At 43.1% G+C, this 27,394-nt stretch overlaps 1 protein-coding gene across 11 annotated transcripts in view; it reads right to left on the bottom strand.

Annotated features, from left to right (window-relative positions):
• EPHA5 (EPH receptor A5) overlaps positions 1 to 27,394 on the bottom strand; it is a 422,435-nt gene that overhangs the window by 162,416 nt on the left and 232,625 nt on the right. For all 11 annotated transcript variants that reach the window (XM_030565412.1, XM_030565416.1, XM_030565409.1 and 8 more), the window contains 2 exons: positions 9,711 to 9,835; positions 860 to 1,019 (listed from right to left, as the gene is read on the bottom strand). In XM_030565412.1, the coding sequence (XP_030421272.1) occupies positions 860 to 1,019; positions 9,711 to 9,835 (285 nt within the window). The remainder of the gene's footprint in view (positions 1 to 859; positions 1,020 to 9,710; positions 9,836 to 27,394) is intronic.

Genomic DNA, 27,394 nt, shown 5'->3' with positions numbered 1-27,394 from the left:
TAGCCCTTCCCAAGAAAAAAAAAAGTTTTGCTTGATTACGTTGTTGTTGTAAGTTGTAAACTGCATCTTTTCACTTCCAGTAAACTCAAAAACACATGAAAGGATTCTTCCTCTCCTAACCAACCCTCCATCTCCCCTAAATTTCAGATCAAAAGGTGACATTTTGGAAAAATTAGGAGCACTGGGATGGGGTTGGAAGCAGTTTTTGCAACTTTAACTACAGTGCTTGCAGCAGAAAGATTCTAAATGTTCAACGATTTCTTTGATGTCAAAGCTCTTTCTCTTATAGATGCACCACAAGTGATGTTGGGAGGTTTTTCTATTAGAACCTTTTTCTAGCAATATGTTCAGAAGATATTTAAGAGATGTCTCAGAATCCTCCACAGACCACATTAAGAGGTGTGCAACAGTACAAGAGCCTGGTGAAATGTATGCCAGCCTCCCTTCCGCCCTGGCACTAACTTTCAAGGGTTCTACAGGGAATTCCAGACTATGGGAAGAAGAATGCAGTAAAAACCCAAAGACACAGTAATGAGTAAATGGCAACATTTCAATGCAAGGGAGACAGCAGTAAACAGACATTTTCTGACCAGCAAGCTTCATAAATTTCCTAAGTTTAAAGACTTCCTGATTTTTTCATCTCTCTCTAGACTAAATGAAATGAGGAAACAGGGACCAATGTATGTTCACTTGTCTAACCTGCAGCAATAACATGACTGATACGTCTTCACTAAATGGATCAGATCAAAGAGAGAGAGAGGATGATAGGGAGACTGACAGAGTTCCTTGCAAAGATCCACTAACTCTTTTCTGGTAATCATTTCAGAGACATGAGCTGACAGTAATTAAAATGACTTACACACTGGACTGGTTTCAAACTCAAATCTTCGACTGAAGCCACCATATCCTGCTGCCGTGCGCGCTCGGATTTGGAAGATATATGTCGACGCTGGTTTCAAGCCATTCACCGTGATTTTCGTCTCTTTCGATTTGATGATGGTGTAGCTGGTCTCTTGATCCTTCCCCCCCACAAAAAATGCAGAGTTCAAGCATGTAAACAAAAACACTAACAAAATACAAATTGCTAATTAACACAGCAGCAATAGTACTAATAATGACTATACCAACATGTTTAGAAAGAATAACTAAACATGTATTAATGAGACTCTCTACCCCACAAAAATCTATACAAAGACTACATACTGCAAAGACATGGGGTCCAATTCTCTATTGCCCTTCACTTTATATAGTCATTTACGCTAGAGTGAAGTGGATGTAAAATATAACAGGTCAGGAAATTTTCCATAAAATGGTGGTGGGGGGGTTAATTGGATAATGCTGATTTGTTGAAATCGAATCCTTCTCTGGTCCAGGATGGAATTTCTGATTTTGGCCAGAGAACATGCGAGACGTCCATCCCCCAGAATAGCCAATGGCCCAGTGGTTAAGGCACCCACTCTGGCCCAATAAGAACAAAAGAATGGCTATACTTGGTCAGATCAATGATCCATCTAGCCCAGTGTCTTGTCTTTTAACAGTGGTCAATGCAGGGTGCTTCAGAGGGAATGAACAGAACAGGGCAATTATCAAGTGATTCCTCCCCTGTCATCCAGTCCCAGCTTCTGGCCCTCAGAGGTTAGGGACATTCCTAGCACGGTGTTGTATTTCTGCCTATCCTGACTAACAGCCATTGATGGATCTATTCTCCATGAACTTATCTAGTCTTTTTTGAACTCTGTTATAGTTTTGGCCTTCACAACATCCCCTGGCAACAAGTTCCACAAATTGAATGAATATTTAATTATTTGCCCAAAATTGGAAGACCTCCAGTGGGACAAAGAGACTGACACTTTCTATATATAGCAGGGACTTGAACTTGGTTCTCCTATGTCCTAGGGAAGTGCCCTAATCAATGGGGTGACTCACCCTCTCTTTCTCTTGTTAGTATTTTTTTTTCCCCAAAAAAAATTCCCAAGGTCAAATTTTCTTTCTGATGCAGAATTTAAACAAAACTCAAAACCTCACAATTGTTAATGAAACAGAAGTCTTGTTTTCTGGTCAAACGCCACTGACTCAGGACACAGCATTTTAAATCCACTTTGCACAAGGGTCAACCACAACTTAAAGGGCCTGATCCTCATTTCCATTCAATCCACTTTACACTGCTCAGGCAGTGCAAAGGGCCACAAAGTAAGCAGAGGTTATATTTACACTGCCAGAACAGTATAAATAAGAATCAGGGCCAAAGTGTAGGGAGATGGAAAAATCAGTCCCGGATTCACACTAAGGCCACTTAACATCTTTCTGGCAATATAAAGATGCCTTAAAGTGAGCCCCTTTATATGACACAGTGTACCTTGCCAGTGGCCAGAGTGAAAACGAAAATCAGCGCTATTATCTAGATTTTATGCCTGGTTAGAAATAGTAACCAAAAATACTGAAAATCAAATACACACAAACAGATACAGCTATCTACACATACACATATTATATACAGATATAATGACACACACTTTTTGTGTGTGGTGAGGTCCTTTTAAATAAATTTGCTGAAATAATCTGCAAGTAAATAAGTTTTGAGTGTAAACGAGCAGTTTGTGGTCGTCTTTGATTTAACATCAGACTCAAATGTTTGGTAATTGCCACTAGAAATATTTACTTACTAAACAATCAGCATCCGATCATGTAAATTAAGGGCAACAGCATTGAACACAGTTTTGTTTTTTAATTACTATATCCCTTCCGATCTCCATATTGGTATTTCAAGGTAAACACATGATTTCGAGGCAGATCTTTTAAGGTCTAATGCAAAGTCTCTTGAAGTCAATGGGCATCTGTCACAGGATGGCTGACCTTTAAGGGGATTTGGTCCGAGCCTTACCTGTGACCCAGCAAGAGAGTCTAAATGCCAGCAAGTATGAGGGAGTTGTGGGAGGAGTGGTGCACTCCTGTGGCTGGGCCTAAGTGAGGGAGCAGGTCATGTGTAAGGAATGGCTTCTAGGTCCCAGCAGCCTGTTCAGGGAAGAGCTTTGCTTGGTGTTACCTTCTGAGTCTGATGTTCAAAGAAGACAACAGTGCACTGAAAGAAGGGCTGAGCAAGCTTTGGACATGGTATTAGTCCTTCCTGGGCTGAGGGAGACAGGCCACCAGCCCCACTAACGTTAATGAGCTGTGGATCAAGCACCCGAGTGATCACCAGAAAACTCCAAACGTAGGGTACTCCATTTTCTAATTAAACCATGGAAAATTTGCCTGCCCAACTAATGGGCCTGGGTTGGACAAAAAATGGAAAAAGCTATTCTGTTTACTTTTAGGATGTGATTTCTCTTAAAAGAATGAGATTCAAGCCTTAATTTTCTCAGACTCTCAAGACAAATAATTCTTATAACAAGGGGACATGCTTTCTTAATTTATTATTGTACAGGGCTCTATGGCAAGAGAATGCAAATTAAGTTAATAACAAATGAGACGTGCTAAGGATGACATAGCAATTAGCTGAATGAATAGTGGGGAAAATGGGATGTTAATATTAGTTCAAATTCTGACTTGCATTTCAATCCGATTACATTCACAACTCATTCATGTTTGCTTTCTGCAAACTTTTGAGTGCATGAGCTTTACTACTGAAAATACCAAGCTTCAGTATTAACCAAAAGCAAATTTCAAACTATATATTCAGTTTTATAATTTACATTTATATTGTTTAGTTACGTGAAAAACCTAGCTTCCAGTTCAGCAAGGCATTTAGACACATACCTGACTTTAAGCTTCTCCATACTCCCTTTGAAGTCAATGGGACTACACACATGGAAAACTAAGAACATGCTTAAGTATGTTGTAGATTCAGTGCCCCCAATCAGATAACAGAAACAATACCACATGACTTATGTAAATGACCAAGACAGCGTACATTATGAATGGTTGCAACAGCTATTTATGAACAATTTGCAGACTAAGAACTATTTGATGAAGATATTTGAGAATAATTTGAATAAAACTTGTGAACTATTTAAAGACAATTTGCAAACACAACAAAAGAAAAAAAATAATCATGCATTTTTCATTGTTAATTACTGGCTCATCATTAATGGTGATGATAGCAGGCTAAAACATCGGAAATAATTTACCCCAGTCTAGTCAAAGGGAAGTGCGAAATGTACCGCAGCGTAACGTTGGTGACATATGTAACAAAAGAATTAATGATTGTTTATTTCAAGCAAAGACAAATTCTAGTTCCTTGCTTCATATCTCATCACAAAAATCACCATTTTGAAACAGCTACATTTCCAGTGCCGAGGAAAGTTCAATTTCAATCAACACTTCAAAAATAACAGGGACACTTCAAATGTGCACACAGATCTCCCCTATGTTAAATTCTCCTCACACCTTCTATGGGTCATCTCAATTATCACTTCAAAGGTTTTTTTTTTCTCCTGCTGATGATAGCTCATCTCAATTGATTAGACGTTTCCAGTTGGAATGCATACTTCCACCTTTTCATGTTCTCTGTATGTATAAATATCTCCTGTCTGTGTGTTCCATTCTATGCATCTGATGAAGTGAGCTGTAGCCCACGAAAGCTTATGCTGAAATAAATTTGTTAGTCTCTAAGGTGTCACAAATACTCCTGTTCTTTTTGCGGATACAGACTAACACGGCTGCTACTCTGAAACAAATCTTAAAGCCCTTCATCTTCTGAATATGGAGACAAAGAAGGTGAGTACTTCTTCAGAGCAAATCTTTCCTGGAACTATGCCTAAATCAAAAGAAATTGATCAACCAAAAGTCTTTTCTCTCTACAATGTCAGTGTTACTTGGACTCACTGGAGTAGTGGTATTGGGTCCCATCCTGAAATGCATTGCATACCCCCTGGCAGCCCTGCAAAGCTGAAACACAATCCTTCCCCAGAGTTTCTCATAGCATGTGCCAGCCCCGCTCTGCCCCAGAGACGAGCTATACCCCACAGTACAATCCAGCCCGATGTTCGGACTGCCCATTGCAAGCCTTATAAAGTAACCCAGGACAAAGGGTGAAACCTGGACTGGCATATATGGACAAGTTAAACTGAGAGTCAGCTTTTCAAAAGGTTTCAGCACCCAGAAGCTCTCACTGAGAACCACTGGGTACTGAGCGAAAATGTGACCCCACTTGTATAAGTTGAGTGCTTTACAAAAGCTGTCCCTGAGAGGTTTATTGGGGGAGGGGGTGGAGATAATAAGAGAATGGGTTTATTTTATACTGAAACCATGACCTTTGGTGTATGTGCATTTTAGCACATGACCAACATTGTAGTTGTGAACTAACCAGTTTATTTTCAATGCAGGGTATTAGCGCCCGGATGTCATTCAGAATAAAACATTGTTCTCTCCTTTTATGGGAACAACTGACTTGAATCTTTTTGGAAAAATGGAGCAAAAATCCATTCACCTGAAGCTCTGTTAAAGGACTTTCAAAGACGCAGTAGGCACCAGTATCAGCAAGGGCTTTTCTGGGTGAAAACAATGTTCTAAGCACTCTAACTACATCATTGCTGCACGCTGTTGTGCCTACATAGTTAAGAAACTTTGGCATATTTCATTGTTACTTGACTGATCATTGCTGAATGTCCTAGGGATCTCTAGGGTGGGAAGGAGTGAGGGGGGAACAATTGTGCAGCTGACTGTATCAGCTATGGCCTCACACAGCACTGATTCTGTGGACAATGGCAGCACAGCTGGTTTGCTGGAGAACAATCAGTGAAAGGGTTAAAGGCCAACCTTCTTGTTTTTACTGTTCTCTAAACACAGCTTGTTGCATTCATCTAATGTAATTTACACAATTTGAGAAATATAACCACAATTACAAGGCTTCTCTTGTGTGATACATTCTTACATTCTATTTCACTAACCATCCACATTTAGCAGTGGATGTACATTTCGCATACACGGCTCTAAAATGAATCAAGTCTTTTCCAAGGGATTAAGGACACAGTCCTGGAAGGAGCTGAGTAGGACTGGTCTAAATTTTTCTGTTAATTTTTTTTTTCCAACAGAAAACTAAAGTTTTTTTTTTTTGCTGAAAAGTGCTTTCTTCAGAAAGTTTAGATTTTTCATTAAAAAAAATACAAATACCCCAAAACCAAAAAAAAATTTTTTCAGATGAAAACTGAAATAATTTTATTTGGCTATTTATCCTGGTGCCTCATAGCAGTTGTGGTTTAGTTTCCTCTTGTCCCCTCTTCTCTGTGGGCCAAGCTCCTCAGCCAGACTTTATCTCCCATGATTCACCATGGCCAGGGCCTCCCTCCAAGTGTCAGAGGGGAGACTGTTGTGCACTATGGTAGATGTATTCTGAACAAGGAGCCTGGCCTATAGAAGAGAATGGGAGAGTGAGGAACCTGAACTACAGCTCCCACAAAAGGGACATTTCAGAATCAAAAATTTTTTTTTTAAATTATTTCACCAAATAGTTGGGATTTTCCATGGGAAATCCCCCTGCCCTCATTTTCCAACCAGCTCAGTAGCCATGCACCCTCAGCACTTGTTGACTTCATTGGGAATTGAGGACATTCAGCAATTCACAGGATTATATTTTTCTAGGAATTGTAAACCTCACACAGCCTTGAAAATTACTGTATAGCATGGTCAAGATTTACAAAAGTAACTAGTGATTTTGAGTGCTTCAATTTTTTGATTCTTAACTTGAGACACTTTTAAAGGTCCTGATTTTCAGAGGTTGGGTGCACAGCATTTTTTGAAAACCAGACCCTTTTAAGGTGTCCCAGGTTGTGCATCCAAAAATCAAAGCACCCCCCATCACTAGTCACTTTTGAAAATCTTGGCTTAGGTGCATAACTCTCACATATTATTTATACAATTGTATTTGTTATAATGTCTATTGTAATGTCGTCTTTTTTTTTTAAAAAGTAAAGAATAAAGAACATTGTGTAAAAGAGATTTGACACTTATGAGCTAATCAAATATGTACAAATATTAATAATTTGTTAAATAATTTATTCATTTGATGAGCAAATGCAATTGGACTGTTCAAGCCAGGTGAGTAGGATGATGAAATATATGGTAATAATACCTATTCTATAGCACTTTTCACCAGTAGATCTCAAAGTGCTTTACAAAGGAAGGTAGTATTACTATCCCCTTTCTACAAATGGGGAAACTGAAGCACAAAGAGAGGAAGTGATTTGCCCAAAGTCACCCAGCAAACCAGTGGCAGAACCAGAAACAAAACTCAGACTTCCTGAGTCCCAGTCCAGTGCTTGGTCCATAAGGCCACACTGTTACCCTACTCTCTGGTCAACATTTCTGGGAGCCAAAATCTACTGTCTGTCTGGCTGATGGATGAACAGATTTCCATCTCAGACATCTGGACTTGGTTCTGCCCTTCCGAACCTCTCATCCCCTCCCCTTCTGCTCCACAGAACTCATCCTTATTCGTTTGTTAGCAATACTGGCTACTTCCCTCCCTCCTAGGCTAACGTGTCACAAGGTGAAAAAGTCTCTTCCTCTGAACTGGTGGTGTATTCCTCTTGGAAGCAAGTTTCTGTTAGCATCTGCAGTGCCCCAGAATATTTTTTTTTTCCCAGTCAAAACTTAGATCCACCCTCTTTCCCTGCCAGAACTCCTGAGCTTCACTAAGTGTAACTTAGCACAGCTGAGGACTGAGCCCTGTGAACCTAGAATATTTTCATCCTTCCTCAAGCAATCTGTCCTGGAGAAACGGCATTGGGGGGTGGGTGGGTGGCTGGTACTGACACTCTGGGTGGGACACAGGATGTTGTATGTATTGAGAGCAGTGAAGAGCTAATAGCAAAAGAATCAAACATCCAATTTGGCTCAACACTGACAGGTTCAGATGCTCATTTGCAGTTTATCCCAATTCTTTGTGTTTAGAAAACCGGGCTAGGAGTTACATCACACCCAGTGTCCTTGTGAGATGCGAGATATATCCTGTTCCAGCCAGGTAAGAAGCAGCAGAAAAGCCTTGCTCAGTGGGTTTACCGGGGCCCAGAGGCACTGGAACAAGAGAACTATGCAAAAGAAAACAAACATCCCAAACTTTCTGGAGAGCACAAAAAGGTTCCAGTTGGAGATCTGGACAAACACTCAGGGGGTGCCGACTATATCCAAACGAATGTGCCTGTCCTGAATGACATGGAAAGTTGTCCTGATTCTTAGCACCTTTGAGCCACTGTTTATTTTGAAGACTGAGGGCTAAATTTCTGCCCTCAGACCCAGGGAAGCAATTCCAACTGAAGCCAGTGGGAGCTGCATGCATTTCTGGGGGCACAACTTGTCCCTAAATGTCTTGGGCCAGGTACTGATGTCCCTATTCAGGCTGCCCTTTATGTGGGTGCAGAGCACAAACAAACCTTCCCCACCTTGTGCTGCCCAGGCCAATGCAAGAAGATTTGAAGGCCCTGTGCTCTGGGTCACTTCCTCTGTTACACTGCAAAACTAGGGTGACCAGACAGTAAATATGAAAAATCAGGACAGGAGGAGGGGGGCAACATAAGCCTATATAAGAAAAAGACCCCAAAATGGGGACTGTTCCTATAAAATCAGGACATCCGGTCAGCCTACAGGAAAACTGAGCTGGCCTGCTTGCATAAAGTAGTAAGTTGCACCCCATGAAAGAGAAGGTTGTGGGGATGCTGCTTCTATCAGCAGACATCCTGCCTTTCTGAGACTGGAAGCTCCCTGGTGCTCTCCTTGGAGCATGGCAGCTCCGCTCTGCTCCAAGGATGGGGACATGCCTATGTGGTGCAATGACACTCGCCATTTTAAAGTATTTTGTGCCTACCATAGTGCCTAGATGCTCCCAGCCAGATCAGGGCCCCATTGTGCCAGGTCCTATGTGTACACACACACACACACACACACACACACACACACACACACACACACACACACACACACACACACACACACCACAAGAGACAGTCCCTGCCCCAAAGAGCTCACGCTCTAAACGAACAAGACAGATGAAGTGAGGAAGGGGAAACAGAGAAGAGAGAGGGGAAGGAACTTGCCCAAGGTCAATCCTCTGTCTTTATTCTGACAAGCCTCCTATGGACTTCAGTAAGAACTCTGCCTCAAGGAAGACTGCCCAGTGCTTCAGGATGTGGCCCCCTCCACTGGAAGTCCCTTGGGACAGGGATTGTCTTTTTGTTCTGACTTTGTACCATGCCTACCACAGTGGGGTTCTGGTCCAGGACTGGAGCTCCTAGGTGCTACCATAATGCAAATAAATCGTAACAACAACAACCTATTGCAGAGATACAATCAGAACACCAACATGCCCTGGCAGACAGTTCACTGAGCACTGGCATCAATGCCAGCTGATCCTTAAAACCAAAGCTGAAGTGTAAAATTAAAAGATTGGGGATTGCCTGATGCTCTGTGTGAGAAGACGGATGCTAGTTCCCAGGTTCCTTTGATTCATAACAAATTAGTATACTTTAATTTAATGTGATAAGACTGGAGATGAAACTGACATGCAGTTTTAATTTATTTGTTCAACAGAAGTGGCACACTAATGGAAAACAACACACACATTTCAAGTCTACCTAATCATTTACTGCAGAATCAATCTGACATTGATTTATGCATAAAATTGCTTCATTCCCTTCCAAGCATAGGATAATTATAACTAAAAGAGAAGGACAGCAAAGAGAAGGTACTTAGGATGCTTTGCAATCAGTCAGTCACACCTTTTCAAAATATTTGATTTCATACTCCAGGATGATGCCGTTGGGTCGATCCGGCTCCTGCCAGGAAAGGGAGATGCTATTTTTAGCTATCTTGCCTTTTTTCACAATACTGATTGGAGAAGGTGCTGCAAGACAAGAGAAAAACAGAACAAGGCAGTAGTTAGTAGGACAGTATCTTGTTTCCTAATTTAAATTCAACATTGTGGATGCTACTACGTAGAGTCCACTGATGTAAATCGGTGTAGTGCACTTTGACTTCAGTGTGGATTTATATCAGTTGGGATCTGGCCCTTTGGTCTCAGTGGAACTATGTGATTTTCACTAGGTGAGGCACTGTTCCCACTGATGATTTCTGATGAATTCAGTCCAGCTGCTGTTACAAAAACTCAGTGTTGTTTTCAAAGAATTGTTATGAGGCTGGGTAAGGCAGAGCAGGAGAGATTGTCAAAATTCAAGGTTTTCCAAAGGAAAAGAAAAAGGGAGGGCATTCTTTTCACAAAATGTTTGCAAAGAAAATCCATCCCATTATCTAACCAGCTCTAGCAACTGGCAAGATCCGGAGTGGGGAGGCGGGCACTCAGAGGGAGTCAGAAGTGACGCACAAGGGATTAGGAGTGTGAGCCCAGGAGTCTATGAGAGCGGAGAAGTACTGCTGCATGGCCAGGCAGATGGCAGAGCGTGGGGAGGAGAGAGAGAATTTGCAGCAAGGCAAGTCAATGTGGGCACAGTACCTCTGCCAGAGCTCCCCACCAGTGCGAGGATCAGTAGGTGCTGGGGGCAGCGAGGGGTTGGCAGTGTTGTTCAGTGTAGATAATAATTTAAGGAAATTTTACACCCTTGGAGGCCACTGACGTACTTGAAAAAATCAGCGTTTGTTTGGCATTTAAACTTGCTGTCAATGCTGCATGTGGAAGGAAAGTCAGCACGGTGTGATGGTGCCTTATTTTTCAAAATGATTGGTGTTATTTCAAGCCAGGGAACACCTCTATTGATCTGCCTGCTGATCCACCTGCTGTACCTAGCTAACCTCAAACTTTATAACACAACCATCTCCTCTGTATCTGAGTCTGCTTTACTGCAGTGTGGTTACTGAGAGAGTGTGTTGTCCAGCTTTGCTCGCAGGCCGTTGGGATGGAAGCATAGTGCCTGATCATTTAAGTTCTATTTTTTCATATATTTTCATCCTCACTAAATTTGCCTCTAGAGGGGACATTGTAGGTTCTTTGTCCAGAAGAGCTCCAGAAACAATGGACAAGTTTGGGATGTCTCAAGGAATGCATTCAGGGCTTGTCTTTACTGCACTGTTAGATCAAGCTAGGAAGGCTTCTCCCCTGTTAGTCTAGCCTGAGTGAGGACAGGCCCACTGGCAGCATGGTGATTGTATTAGTAGTACAGAGTAGCGGCGGCAGCCCTGCACCAGCAGCGCTCCAGCTGCAACTTGTACCCCTCAAAGGGTCAGGGTAACTTGAGTTTAAAGCTTCCCTTCAGTCAAGCTAGAGATTGGTGTGTGTGGACAGGAGTGTAAGTTATCCCTCCAGGTAACACTGCAGTGAAGATAAACCCAGAGACACCAACAGGGCAGCGTGCTGCGCTGGAAGTCTAGCTAAGCATGTGGAGGCTGATTCTTGGGTCTACTCCAGCCCCTTTGGGCTGCCCTGACAGCTGTCACCTAAGGGTGGCAGGAAATGGTGTTGGCATTCAATAAGTCCCTTGGCTCATTCCTGACTTAGGGTATGCCAGCATGCACTGCAATAGAAAATCCTGCAGCAGCGAATCTCAGAACCCAGATCACCTGACTTGGGCTCGCAGGGCATAGGCTGCAGGGCTAAATACTGCCAGTGTAGATGCGGGAGCTCAGGCTGCAGCCCAAGCACTGAGACCCTCCCCCCTCACCGGGTTTCAGCCTGAGTCGAATGTCTACTGCTATTTTTCGCCCAGCAGCCTGAGCCCCGAGAGTGGGCTCAGAGACTCACTGCTGTGGGTTTTTCTGTTGCAATGCAGACAGTGTCCTGGCAGAAAGAGCCCCTGCTCTGTGCTAGCACAGGCACTGCTGTGCACAGGTTAAAATAGCTCCATCTGTTGCTCCCGAGGCAGCTAAACTTCAGTGCTGAATACAATGGCTGACGTTAGAATCTTTACCATTTCCTTGGTTTTTTTAATTAACATTGCTGAGATGATACCCTGGATGCCACCATGACATCAATTCCTTGCAAATGGAAATTGTAACGATTTTAATGGAGACCACTAGGCAGCAAGCCCAGTGTGCGGTTTGTGTATTGGACTTTGTGCCGGCTCTTGGAACCTGCAGAATTAAAGGAACTATATAATTTTACTATTCAACCTTCCCAGGCTATTTGCTATCTTTCCAGCTCACACATGCACTGCAGATATATTTGATGGTTCATTTTCAACTCAGAGACCTAAACAACTTTTAAAGTTATGTTTTTTACAACCGCTACCAGCTCCCTCGCAGAATGTCCCGTGGAAAATAAAACGTGGTGCTTTTAATGCTCTCCTGAGTCCTTGATGTGTCTGCGCAGAGTTGACTGGGGCTGTGGTGGTCTCCAGGGATCACACACAGAAATTTGGAAGGGAGTCAGAAAGAGAATGATGCACAAGCTAAATAATACCAGTGTTTTTTAAATCGATGGCAAAACCCACAGGTCTAAAAATGACAACAAGGAGATATGAGAGCATCAGGGCAACACACATCTGTCTAGGTACCTAGACTCCTTGTTGTTTTTCGAGATACCTATATGAACTCCAGTACCACAGTATTTGAGCACCTCACACGACAATGTGTTTATCCTCACAACACGCTGTAGAGTAGGAGGACGACACTTATCCTATTTCACCCATCAGGGCGTAACATACGCAAAGACTATGTGACTTGCCCAAGGCAAGGCAGGGAATTGAACCTTTCCACCCCACTTCACTTGAAGCTGGCATCCTGCCCACCATATCATCTTTTCTTTTATAGATGAGATTGCATAGCTTCTCCATTCAGCTCCGCATCTCTCTCTGCTGCCCAACAAACAATAAGCATTTTGTGTTTGCTGTACAAATGATAATCCTCAATTCAAACATATTTTATCTTACAAAATTTCACTGAACCATAAAAATATTACTTTTCGTAGGCAAGAGGAACTAATTAACATGCTACCAAAAAAAGAAAATCCCAGTTAAATAACAAAGACAACAAACAAACTCATTTTGCCAACTCCAATCTTCAGCCAGAAGGAATATGAGAAATCTTCCAAATGTTTATTCCTGGATTGGACACTGTTGGAAAGCTTGTGTTTTTACAATCAGGACCCTAAATCTGAACCTCTTCCAGGTAAACATATTCACCTGCTGTCTACTAATCTCTCATCCCTTTGGCTTTCTGAGGACACTGGAGAGTACTACTCTTTCCTGTATGGTCTTTTCAGAAGAGCAGGTCTCAGCTTCACAGTCACAGCACACACTCCAGGGTGCCCAGAATTGAACTGCTGAGAGGGTATAAGCCAGAGAGGTGTGAACGGCCTTGAAATTGTAGACAGTTTAATTGATTCTAAGACCAGAAAGGACCACTATCATCATTCAGTCTGACCTCCTGCATAACCAAGCTACAGATTTTCACCATTTACATCAAGCCCAATCTGATGGTTGAGCTAGAGGATATGTGTAGAAAGACATCCCAGTTTGATTTAAAGAATTCAAGTGATGAGACTCCCACCTCTGACAAATGAGAGTGCCTCCCTTGAGTTAAATAGGACTCTGCTTGTGCAAGTGGGGCTTCCGCTGTCTCTCACACCTAGAACGAGCTTCTGTATTACCCATCCAAGCACCTCAGAAGCTGGAACTCCGAGAAGCACAATACCTCCCAGAGGACTTGTGCTGCATGGGGAACGGGGGAGTAATCTACTACAACTGTTTTCAGGTGCAGGCTACTCCCTGTCTTTGTGCAACCAGCCAAGCATGGAAAGGGGAGAGATTGGGGAGATGCCATGGTTTTGTCTACTCCTTCCTTCCTCTCTATCCACTTGCTTCCTGGACAGACCATCTGGCATGTAGCCCCCACCCAGCCCCCAGCAGCTCTGGTCTGGACAGCCCCAAAACAGATGCAAAAGGCATGGAAGGGAATGGAGGGAAGAATCATCCCTCATAAACTCTTATGCAGCCACAGTATGGCTAGTACTGTTCTTCTGATGGATTTACATCATCACACAGGAATCTCCATTGGTACTGATCTCCCTCCTCCCCCGACATGTGATGACCAGGTGTGATGTATCAGACATGTGAGTTGTGTGCATGAGAGACGTGTGTGTGTGTTATGGGGAAATATTAGCCAATAGCGAGGGGGCAGTGGTGAAATCTCCCATATTGGGAAGAAGTTGCTCAGAACACGCTCCTCTCATGATCCACATGAAATTGAGAGCTAAAGGAGGCCAAGCTGTCTCCTCAGCCATTGAGGAGCTGGTCACATGTCATATAACCAACACCTCCTTTTGGGAAATGGTGTGTTTGGGCCAAAACATAACTCATTCTTTACTTTTCTTCTCTCAGCTTCTCCCCAGATCTAGGGATCTAGAGCTGTGCCTACCAGGGCCAGCTCTACCATTTTTGTCGCCCCAAAAAACACTCAGACTGTGCTGCCCCAAGAATGGCCGGAATGCCACCCCTTAACATGTTCCGCCCCAGGCATGTGCTTCCTTTGCTGGTGCCTGAAGCCAGCCCTGGTGCTTACAGAGTCTCAAAGGGCATCAGGAGTAGCCAATGTGATCTTTAAGAGACTGCAAGCTTTGCAATGCATTTATGTCCCTTTACGCTGCTTTGCACTTTCAAAGTTCCCTTCACAAAAAGGAAGGCTGTGGAACATATGTTTAAAAAGAAAAGAGAGAAATCTGAGATTATTTCTCGAGTTTGTACCCTAACCCTAACGAATCAGGGAAACATCAGACCATAAGATTTACAGCGCATGTTCTGCAGCTCAGCTGAATTTCAGCTCTTCCTTTCTGTGTCCATGCATCTCAAGCTTTCCACCAGAAGACAAAGCCTCAATAGAAGCGACTTAGCATCAAGAATGCTTTACCAGATAAAAGACCTTTCATTTGCTATGTGGTAGATTTTCTAATTTGTCAAAGAGATTTAGGAGTGCAAGTCCCATTAAAACAACGCAGTTTGTGCTCTTCAATCCCATCAACCCTTTTGAAAATCTCCCTCTAAGATTTTAAAGGCAGTTCGGTACATCTCCTATAGCACAGAAATCAGGATACCAATCTCCTTTCTGAGAACACATGTAACAGAAAATGTACCATCCCTGGCTCCAATTATAGAGAAAAATAAACATAGCAGGGGTATAGTAATAAGCATGTTCAAATTACCGTGCAAACAGTAATCCTCATCATGACACTGGGACGGCGGAGGGAGGAGTATGTTTAGCCCCATTTTAATAATATGAAAACAAAAGTGGAGTTGAAGTATCTTGCCCAAGGCCATGCAATCCAGTGGAAGAGCCAGGATTAAATTTCACAAGCATCTGATGTGGCCAACTGGCTCACATGTTCAACTGCAATCCCAAAGGTCATGGGTTTGAGTCTTGCTCAAACTCACACTGAAAAGCCAGCCTCAGAGTAGAGCCTAGTCTGTGGGGTTAGGGAAGCTAAAAGGAGTCAGATGTGATGCTAGCAACATCACCTCCTTGTGTACTATTGAATATGGAAACTGACATGTCTGCCTGCTGAACTACCTGGCTCAAGGCAGACTTTGAGTGTCTCACTTCTAATGGCCTTAAGACATAGCTCTGCCTTTGCAAGCTTACAAACTTTAATTTCTGGCTGCATAAGTAGCCTGCATGTTCGGTTGCAGCCAGGCAGAATGCTGAACTCTACCGGGAAAGAAAAGCAAGATAAGAAAATGGGTAAGCGAACTCCCAAAGTAAATTAGAGAGGCAGTAACTGTATCCATTTTGGATCTTCTTCCTAAGAAGTGTTAAAGTGTAATCATAAGATAAAGACCAATTAAGTATATTTCATCAATCCCAGTGGTGCTGGAATGATACCGCAGCTTCTCTGCATCCTTAACACATTGAAGTTACAATGCTCTGAACTGAAGGAAAGTATTAAGTATTTTAGAGTTTTCTTTATCAAACAAAATGTAATTCAATCTGAGCCATCAGACAAAGTCTGCAATCATTCCATCTTAAAAGCTTGCAACTGAATACTGTGCTATATGATCTCAGGAAAATAAAAGGATTATACTGAAACTTGCTTTTTAAAGGTCACTGGTTCTACAAGGGCATTATCCTTTTAATAAAAGGGAGCCCATCCACTGAAAAGTTCCATTTAGAGTATAAAATTCAGGATGTGTAGAAAATATAATAATTTTTGCACAAAGGGGTGAGTGGGTAGGAAGGAAATTCTTATTTAAATCTTTGCCTTGATGTCAAAGGAGTGGATGTAAATAATATTTCCTTCTGATGCTGTTTACAAGCGAATCTGCACATTCATGCTAACTTCAAACAAAATTTGTAAAATGAAAGTGGGAGATTACATCATTTGCATTTACTGGTTGCTGTTCACCAAAACAATCATGAACGTGATGAAGACAAACAGAAAATGTGACAAGGTGTGAAATTACTAATGTACATTTTGCTTTCTTGACACTAAACCTAATCATAAACCAAATAACATCTCCAAAAATTGGTCTTACTTTTTATGCTGTTTGTAATATTTCCTCAATAGCTTTAAGTGGCCAGACTAAATAAATAAAAGTCACTGCCAATTAACCATCATTATTCACATCTGAATAACTACAGAACAGGATTTCATAAGAAAAAGACCTTTTAGAACATTTTTCCTCTGCAACCTTTTATAATGACATTAGCATTGAATTAGCCAGTGAGGCGCCAAACATAGTATCCAAGAAGTACTGCACTGAGCCTTAGTAAAATCTAATGTACAACAAAGTTTATGGAGATAAAATCTTAATTGTATTTTAAGACAAACTAATGTTATCAGGTAAATGACCACTGCATCAAGATAAAATAATTAATCCAGATTCTATAAGTCATATTCTAGATAATGCTATCCCTGGCCCAATTAATTTTGTCTTTGTATATTTCACTTTGGCACAGACAGCAGCTAATGTTTCTTCATCTCACTTCCCAAACCCAAATCTGGTGCAGCTTTAGATTAACCAGTAGAGACGCTGGGAGAAAAATACAAGTTTGGCTCATTCTTGTTGCACTAAGCAAGCTATTTTCCCCAAGCCAAGACCCTCAATCCACCCCTGATCTCCATGGGGCCAGATTGTCACTTGGAGTAAATCATCATGCTCCTCTCAAATCACAGATGCATGCCAATTTACACCAGCTGAGGAGCTGACCCCACTTCTCCTTGTTGTGAGCTCTCGGCTTCAATTTCCTTTTAAAAGAAGATTAAAGTATCAGCAAAGAAAAAGATTCTGCTCTTGCTGTCTTAGCATTGAAAGCCACAGCGATCTGTACCGTACATGCAGCTATGCTATGGACCTTAGCTTATTTTAGTAGTGTTTTATATCTGCCGGCAATTTACTGAATCCGATTACATTTCTCTATGTGTAAACATGCTACGGTCTAGAATTTCAACCTCCTAAACACCTTGGCATTCTTTCCTAGATCTTGTGCCAATGTTGCCTTGCAGTCGGAAATCATGGCAAATGGCACAAATGTCAAACTCATGTTTAAGATTAGATCGAATCCATCAACTGTCATCACAGAACCAGAAAACCCACAGTATCATTAACACACGGTAGCACAGGAGACTGGCTGTAACTGGAGAAATGCAGAGTCTACTGGAAAATTAATGTTACTTGTTTCCTAGTTAACACTGGCCACACTTCAAAAGCCTAGTTTATTGCAATTTTTCATTCTGTTTCTAATTAATGGCATTATTGGATTTTTTCCTTAAGGTCTTTAGTTATTGCCGAATGTGGAAGCTACATGAGCGTTGCTCAATTTGAATGAAACAACGTATATTTCCAGGTAATGAGAAATTACAGTAAACTTCCCACAGCAGTGAATTTATTTGTTTTTAATGATAATGGTTTAGAAAAACAGAAATATGAAGTTAAAAGGGACGGTGGGGAAAATGTTAGTGACTTTATTGTCTTCTCTGCTTGGATTGCTAGATAATACACCTATCCTTTTACCTCAGGCATCTTGGGTCATGCTTCTAAAAGAGCTCAGAACCCACCAGCATCTCAATCAGCTGTTGCCTGTAGCACTTTTGAGAATCTAGTCCATGAGGTGAAATTCACCTGAGCGATACACCACTTCGGTTCCACTGCAATTCTATTTTGAGATCCCGCCCTGGCCCATTTTAAGGGGGTGACTATTACCACACGATTAAATTCTGTACATTATGCAAAATAGGGTCCCACTCTTGTAACATCTGAGTCGTCCTAAGTCAATAGGGCTCCTTGAATGACTAAGGTCTTCTTTGTGCTAGACATCTACACAGGGGCAAAACTTAGCCTGTTTACATTAAAACATGAACACATCCTCTATAAAACAATGTCATTTCCTTAGAACTTCTACCTGCCCGAGTTCATAAATAAATGCCAGGCCTCAAACTGACCCCCAGCTTCCCTCCCCCACCCCCACTCTGAAAGCCGCAGAAAACAGAGAGGGCCCTTGCAGCAGGCCCTGAAATTCAGCAGACTCAAGTTCTCTCAAACCAATGGGAGTTGCAAGTTCCAGAGTCGAGGGACCCTCGCTGAAGATGGGCTCCCCATCTCAGTCATCCTGGGCATAACTAAGGAAAGCAGCCCAATTAATCTTAGCTGTTTTAGCTCCTCCTGAGGAGAAGGGCTCTCTCTCAGGTTGCTGCCACCCCAACTCTTCTGAGTTTTAACAATTAAAACCAGATTCATATCAGGCTATTAGCCAGAATGGGGATGGTGGCTGAGGCTGGAGCCAGAACAGGCAGAGGCTGGAGGTGCCAGCTGGGAATTCTTCCCACAAGGTAACATCACTGCGCAGACTGGAGTGGCTGTATCTCTTAGGAACCTGCATACCTGCCTTGGGGGCACCTGGTCAGACCCTTGGTTGTGGATTGGCTGGGCCCTGGTTGGCATGGGCCTATCATCAGACTTGCAGGGATGACTCGTTGGGCTCAGAACACTCATCAGCTCAGGCCCGGGGACGGCTCCTCTCTCTCCATGAAGCAGACAGCAAGATGAAGCAGGAGCCAGCTCAGATCACGAGGCACAGAGTCCACCAGGAATCTGCACCTCTGGACCATATGGGGGTTTTGAATCAATCCAAGCACATTGCACATGGAGACGGAGAAACGGAGTTTGTTTTTTTCTCTCTTCCATTGGAGATCCCTGTTGTCTTTCATGAGGTCACTCCCCACCACTTTACTTCCCTTATGCTATCCCAGAGATGGCTGGGAAAAGCTACAGTAGACAGACAGAACTGTGTTACGAGCACCATCATCCTTTTGTTTTTAAGTGACAACAAATCCCCTGCAGATAAGGTTTGGGCTTTTTAACTCAAAATTAAAGCTTCACTTTCTCATTCCAATAATAACAGTTTACGAAGTCACTTGACAGCATGGGACTAATTTTTCTTCTTTTTTATATTACAGCAGTGCTTTCAGAGCCAGTCGAGATTAGGACCTCACTGTGTTAGGTGCCGGGCAGATGCATAGGAAGAGACATTCCCTGCTTGAAGAGTTTGCAGTCTAAGGGTACTGCTACATTGCAAATGAAAGTGTACGCCCGCTTTAGTCTAGCTAGCACTTGTAATAACGGCAGTACATCAGTCTAGTGCTGTAACAAGACCATGGCTCCATGTAAAGATACCCTCTAGTTCTGTGCTGACTTCCACTCCACTGAACCCTCTGACTCCAATGAGATTGCATGGAATGACCATCAGGAAGAATTTAGCTCTATATTTAAAATAAAATTTTATATATATATATATACACACACACAGAGCTACACAGAATTTCATAGAAACTTAACTACTTTCTATTGTAGAACTACTACCAAACTACAACCAAATCATCTACAAAGTTCTAATTGCCTTTTGCTGCAGACCCATTTATAGGGCCCTACCAAATTTACGGCCATGAAAAATGCATCATGGACCATGAAATCTGGTCTTCCACTGTGAAATCTGGTCTTTTGTGTGCTTTTACCATATACTATACAGATTTCGCGGGAGAGACCAGTGTTGCTCAAATTGGGGGCCTTGAGTTACAGGGGATCACAAGGTTAGTTTAGGGGGGTAGTGATATTGCCACCCTTACTTCTGCTCTACTTCAGAGCTGGGTGGGTGGAAAGAGGCGGCTGTTGGCTGGGTGCCCAGCCCTGAAGGCAGTGCCCTGTCAGCAGCAGTGCAGAAGCAAGAGTGGCAATACCATATATACCATCCTTACTTCTGAGCTGCTGCCTTCAGAGCTGACCGATGGCCCAGCCTGCAGGCAGCAGTGCAGAAGTACGGGTGGCAATGCCATCCCATGCCACCCTTACTTCTGTGTTTCTGCTGGCGGCAGCTCTGGCTTCAGAGCAGGGCTCCCGGCCAGCAGCTGACCTGCTCCAGCTGCCCATCTCTGAAGGCAGCGTCGCCACCAGCAGCAGCGCAGAAGTAAGGGTAGTTGTACCACAACCCCCCTACAATAATCTTGTGACAACCCCACAATTCCTTTTTGGGTCAGTAGCCCTACAACAACATCAAATTTCAGATTCAAGTAGCTGAAATCATGACATTTATGATCCAGTGACCATGAAATTGACCAAAATAGATCGTGAATTTCGTAAGGCCCTATCCATTTAATAAAATAATTTGGTCATAATATTTAGTTATCAATGTAAAACTAAAACAAAATTGCATAGGAGCCATATTAATGCATGTACAAAATTATTACTCAAATCATTAATACCTTAATTTGTGTTATAAAAATACATCCATGAAATATGTTCATTTTATTGAGATTTTCCATCACTTACTGATGTATGTATTATTAAGATATTAGAAAAAGTATGGCTTTGAAATGTTTAAGTTCAACAGCTTTCTCTTAATCAAAGCACAGACCTAATCTGAATTAAAGCAGTGCTAGACGCTTAGATCTTAAAAGATAGTTGCTGCAATTCCAGCTCCGTTGAAGTCAACGGGAGTTTTACTACTGGCTTCAAAGATAGACTGACCAGATAGCAAGTGTGAAAAATCAGGGAGGGGTGTAATAGGAGCCAAATAAGAAAAAGCTCCAAATATTGGACTGTCCCTATAAAATCAGCACATCTGATAACCCTATTCAAAGGAGCCAGGATTTCACACAGCTTCTCCTTAAAGAATCAGAGTGAAGGGAAGCAGTATACGGAAGAGCTGCAGCCTATCTGTTTTGTCCATGTGTTCTCTGGCTAACATTATTAATTCAAATCATCATTTAAGCTGAATTTTACATATGGGGCCACAAATTGATGCACTAGTTCAACCACTGGATGGTATTTATTATTTTAAAGCAAAACTTTTAATAAAAAAAGAAAGAAAAAAGTAAAAGGTTTATCTCTGCAATTTAGATGGTAAAAAGTTACAGGGTCTTTTAGCTTATAGAAAATGGATAAACAGCCTTATCCAGAAAAAATACAATTTAAACTATTTCCAGCAAACTACACATTTGCAAATACAGAAAAACAATGTAAAAGCCTATATTGTCTTTCTACCGTTGTACTTACAAATTGGAAACAGAAGATTAGAGAGCCTGGAGATTCGTGTGGTCACTCTCAGAGCCCAGAGAGAAAACAGCCCAAGAACAAAGGACCCACACCCAAACTTCCCTCCACCCAGATTTGAAAGTATCTTGTCTCCTGATTGGTCCTCTGGTCAGGTGTTGCAGGTCACTGTTTGTTAACCCTTTACAGGTGAAAGAGACATTAACCCTTAGCTATCTGTTTATGACAACCCCCCATCAGGGATTGCTGCTCCACGATTATATCTCCACAGCCCACAGCAGCAAGCATCCTTCTTCTCTCCCTAGGCTTCAGAGCCTGAGCTCCAGCCCCAGCCACAACTTCAATGCACTGTCTGTGCAGCTATTTTTAGGGCACCAGAGCGAGTTCTTGTCTATCGACCTGGGTTGAGAGGCTCACTGTTGGAGGCTGTGTAGATGTACCTATTGTGCTAAGAGCTGTGCACACACAAAATGAAAGGATGATCCTGGCCTTTGCAATAAACACATGACAAGAGATACAGATACAGGTGACAGAGAGAGGCAGCACCAGGTAAAAGAGTAATGGCAAAGCAACACAACATAGAGTCCCTAAAGCAGTGAGCTTGGCAGGAGAAGGCCTTGGTCCTGCCTAGTTCTTACAGGGGGTTATGGGCATTGGGAAAGCAGTAAGATGCTCCCCACTTTGCATGGCCTATGAAATGCTGCCGAGAGCTGCACAACACCCCAGTGGGATAGGGAGAGGAGAACATTAGATGAAGCAATGGCTTCACCCCAACTCCTGCACTGGCCCATTGGCTTGGTTGGCTGCATACTTGCTTCCAGATTCACAACCTGATGCTCCATTTTTTTAACTTACTTCTAAAAAGTACTTATAAACAATTATAAAAAAATCCTGCAAGGACTTTGGCACTTGCACTTGGTACTATGTAATGACCCGACATGGGATTGCTCACAATGCATAAAGTTAGGCATATGCATACATCTTTGCAGGGACCCTAAATTATAGGTTCATTTGGATAGGAGCCATCTTTTCAGAGTGTGTGTGTGTGTGTGTGTGCGTGCGCACGCGCACTGTGCCTAGCACACTGGGGCAACAATCTTAACTCCTTACTGCTAGAGCCTTGACAGCTCCAGGCATTGAAAAATCCTGAGTAAGCCCCTCAAAAATCCTAACACTGGCTTACTCGTGACACATACTGGGTTCTTGTAAATTAACTTCTGGTTATTGAGCCTTTAGGGTTCATGTTTTCAAACTCTACTCTGCAATCACGGCGGCAAGAAATTTACATTTTAAAAGCAATGAAAGCTGAAGTTCTCACAATCACATGACTCCAAGTTTTGGGGATTTAAGAAAAACACCAGATATCATGAGACTCATGATAAAATCGTGAGCGTTGGCAACACTGCTCCAACCATCCCAGCAGGATTCATAGAGGATTCATGCAAACAGTCCCTACATGCTGGCCACGCACACAGCTCTCCCAGGGCTTATCTGGAGCATATATTGTACATACGCTGAACAGATATGGTCAATATTATGTTAAAAGCACCTAGTTACCAGAATTTTAAGAGCATGTCAAGCCAGGAATGCCCACACAGGGGAAGCCCTGATGTGCTATTTTCATGCTCTCAGAGCATTTCTCAGATAATTCAATACAATTTTGTACAATATTTTTCTGAAATCTTATGGCCCAATGTTACGACCATTTGTACACCAGAGTCATTTTACCAGTACCATTCAGCTGGACGGGGCCCCCAAGACCCACCTGTGGAGGAGGTCCTGGGACAAGGCTGTGGGCAGGGCTGTTATCAGTTCCCAGTGGCCGGCTACTGCAATACACTGATTTCCTGTGGGGGATGCTGCTTTAAGATGAATCAGCCACAAGTGGATCTGCCATGGCCCACACGGAATGGCAGGCCTCCTACCATGACACCATTTCTGACTAGAAGCAGCTGCCTGCAATGGCTTCTGTACCTCTGACCTCCCATCCCCCCTCCTGTGGCCCTTTCCCCCAACTCTCTCCCCACCACATCAGCAGCACCCAGGGCAACCACTGAACTGGTTGGCACCAATCTCCACTCCTCACCCTACCTCCTGCCTGCTCCTATCACCTGTTGAGTCCATCACTCCATGCTAGCCTCTTCCCACATGGCCCAGCATCACCAGCCCATCCTCCTACCATGCCACTCTTCAGTGGCCAGCTCCCATAGCAGCACCAGCTGCTGCCCTCTGTTCAGCCCCTCCTGCCACCCTGAAGACATGGGAAGAACTTTGCCCAGGTTGTCTGCTCCTCCAACAGAACTCCCTCAGAAACTCCCCTGTTTACAGCTCTGTTTGCTGGCACCTGTGCCGCTGCCTGACTGGCTGGCTACTTACCTGATTAGGGGTCCTATATAAGTAGCCAGCCAGTCAGGCAGCGGCACAGGAGCCAGCAAACAGAGCTGTAAAGAGGGGAGTTTCAGAGGGAGTTCACAGGGGGAGGTTGCAGGGGAGACTAGGACAGAGGGACTGACAGGCTAGGTAAAGGAGTGGGTGGTGGTCTGGTGCCTGCTGGGGGGTTGTGTTGTGTTGTGTTGTGTTCTGTGGACTACCAGGCTTTAGGTGGGAAGGCTATGACTGATACAAAGGCAGCAGTGAAAGACACAATGAGGATGACTGGATGTGGAAGCTGCGGCATGTACATCATCCTGGAGGGGGCACCTGAGAAGAGCTTTGTCTGCATGAAGTGCCGCCTGATAGAGCTGATGGAAGAGAAGATCCGAGGACTGGAGATGCAGGTGGAAACTCTGGTTGAGTTTAGAAGAGGGTTTGAGCAGATGATGGAGCACAGACACAAGGGGGCTGAAGGGATAAGCTCACACGTGCAGATGGAAGCAGGACCAAAGAATTCAGAGGAGAGACTGCTGGGTGAGGAAAGTGGACGGTGGAAGCATGTGACTAAGAGAACCAGGCAGAGGATAAGACGGGCCAGTGAAGGAGAAATAGAACTCAGGAACAGGTTTGCAGAGTTGGAAAATGAAGAAGGGACACAGCAGGTGGCCGCTGAAGGAGAGAGGGCAAGGAAAAAGAGAAGAGCTGATAGTCCTACAAGAGGAGGGGAGGAGTCAATGGAGGCAACACCAAATATGAGCCCCAGGAGGATTGCACGGGTGAATAGGAATCGAGAGGACTTGCAGCCAGTGGGTGCAGGGGATAGACCGGAGAATCACACTGTCCCCAGGAAAAGGCAGGTCTACGTGACTGGGACTCCTTACTGAGAAGAATAGACAGGCCTGTAACTAGAGCTGATCCAGAGAACAGAAGGGTGTGCTGTCTGTCGGGTGCTAAGATACAGGATGTGGACCTGAGGCGGAAAAGGATCCTAGTGGGAGCGGGAAAGAATCCGTTGATTGTCCTTCATGTGGGAACGAATGATACGGCTTGATACTCTCTGGAATGTATCAAGGGAGACTATGCAAGACTGGGGAAGACGCTTAAGGAAATCGAGGCTCAGGTGATCTTCAGTGGGATTCTGCCAGTTCCTAGAGAAGAGCAACAAAGGTGTAACAAGATTATGGCGATCAACAGATGGCTCAGGCAGTGGTGCTATAAGGAGGGCTTTGGGATGTACGGCCATTGGGAAGCATTTACGGACAGAAGACTGTTCTCTCGGGATGGACTTCACCTGAGTAAGGAGGGAAATAGACTCCTGGATGGAGGCTCGCCCAACTGATTAAGAGAGCTTTAAACTAGAAATTTGCTGGAGATGGTTGGGAGATGTCCAGGAGATCTCCACGCCGGAATTTAACCTTGAGAGGGAAGTAAACAAAGTAAGAGGGGATACAGCCATGGACAGAAAAATTGGCATAAGGAGGAAGGGTAGTGTAGAAAGCAGACTAACAGGTGATGCTGGTGGTAGAATGTCTGTGCCTAACAGGGTAAAGAATGTCAGTGAAGCCAAACGGCAAAAATTAAGATGTCTGTACACTAATGCGAGGAGCCTAGAGAACAAAATGGAGGAACTAGAGCTACTGGTGCAGGAAGTGAAACCGGATATTATAGGGATAACAGAAGCATGGTGGAATAGTAGTCATGACTGGAGTACAGGTATTGAAGGCTATGTGCTGTTTAGGAAAGACAGAAATAAAGGCAAAGGTAGTGGAGTAGCATTGTACATCAATGAGGAGGTTAACTGTAAAGAAATAAGAAATGATGGAATGGACAAGACAGAGTCTGTCTAGGCAAAAATCACACTGGGAAAGAAAGCTACTAGAGCCTCCCCTGAGATAGTGCTTGGGGTGTGCTACAGACCGCCAGGATCTGATTTGGAGATGGATAGAGACCTCTTTAATGTTCTTAATAAAGTAAACACTAATGGGAAATGTGTGATCATGGGAGACTTTAACTTCCCAGACATAGACTGGAGGACAAGTGCTAGCAAGAATAATAGGGCTCAGATTTTTCTGGATGTGATAGCAGATGGATTTCTTCACCAAATAGTTGAAGAACCAACAACACGGGATGCCATTTTAGATTTGGTTTTGGTGAGTAGTGAGGACCTCATAGAAGAAATGGTTGTAGGGGACAACCTTGGTTCGAGTGATCATGAGCTAATTCAGTTCAAACTAGATGGAAGGATAAACAAAAATAGATCTGGGACTAGGGTTTTTTATTTCAAAAGAGCTAACTTTAAAGAATTAAGGAAATTAGTTAGGGAAGTGGATTGGACTGAAGAATTTGTGGATCTAAATGTGGAGGAGGCCTGGAATTACTTTAAATCGCAGCTGCAGAAACTATCAGAAGCCTGCATCCCAAGAAAGGGGAAAAAAACCCTAGGCAGGAGTTGTAGACCAAGCTGGATGAGCAAGCATCTCAGAGAGGTGATTAAGAAAAATCAGAAAGCCTTTAAGGAGTGGAAGATAGGCGGGATTGGCAAGGAAAGCTACCTTAGTGAGGTCAGAACATGTAGAGATAAAGTGAGAAAGGCTAAAAGCCAAGTAGAGCTGGACCTTGCAAAGGGAATTAAAACCAATAGTAAAAGGTTCTATAGCCATATAAATAAGAAGAAAACAAAGAAAGAAGTGGGACCACTAAATACTGAGGATGGAAAGGAGGTTAAGGATAACCTAGGCATGGCCCAATATCTAAATAAGTACTTTGCCTCAGTCTTTAATAAGGCTAATGAGGAGCTTAGGGGTAATGGAAGGATGGCAAATGGGAAAGAGGATATGGAGGTGGATATTACCACATTTGAAGTAGAAGCCAAACTTGAACAGCTTAATGGGACAAAATCGGAGGGCCCAGACAATCTTCATCTGAGAATATTAAAGGAACTGGCGCATGAAATTGCAAGCCCATTAGCGAGAATTTTTAATGAATTAAATGAATGAATGAATGAAACTCCTGAGTTTGTACCGTACGACTGGAGAATTGCTAACATAATTCCTATCTTTAAGAAAGGGAGAAAGAGTGATCCGAGTAACTATAGGCCTGTTAGTTTGACATCTTTAGTACGTAAGGTCTTGGAAAAAATATTGAAGGAGAAAATAGTTAAGGACATTGAGGTCAATGGTAATTGGGACAAGTTACAACATGGTTTTACTAAAGGTAGATGGTGCCAAACCAATCTGATCTTCTTCTTTGAGAAGGTGACAGATTATTTAGACAAAGGAAACGCAGTAGACCTAATTTACCTCAATTTCAGTAAGGCATTTGACACGGTTCCACATGCGGAATTATTAGTCAAACTGGAAAAGATGGGGATCAATATGAAAATTGAAAGGTGGATAAGAAACTGGTTAAAGGGGAGACTACAACGGGTCGTACTGAAGGATGAACTGTCAGGCTGGAAGGAGGTTACTAGTGGAGTTCCTCAAGGATCGGTTTTATTTAACCTTTTTATTACTGACCTTGGCACAAAAAGTGGGAATGTGCTAATAAAGTTTCCGGATGACACAAAGCTGGGGGGTATTGCTAACACAGAGAAGGACAGGGATATCATA

The sequence above is a fragment of the Gopherus evgoodei genome, chromosome 5 (assembly GCF_007399415.2).
Source record: "Gopherus evgoodei ecotype Sinaloan lineage chromosome 5, rGopEvg1_v1.p, whole genome shotgun sequence".
Classification (NCBI taxonomy): Eukaryota; Metazoa; Chordata; order Testudines; family Testudinidae; genus Gopherus; species Gopherus evgoodei.
Note: the sequence above shows the minus strand (reverse complement) of the source record. Positions and strands in the feature narration are given on the sequence as shown.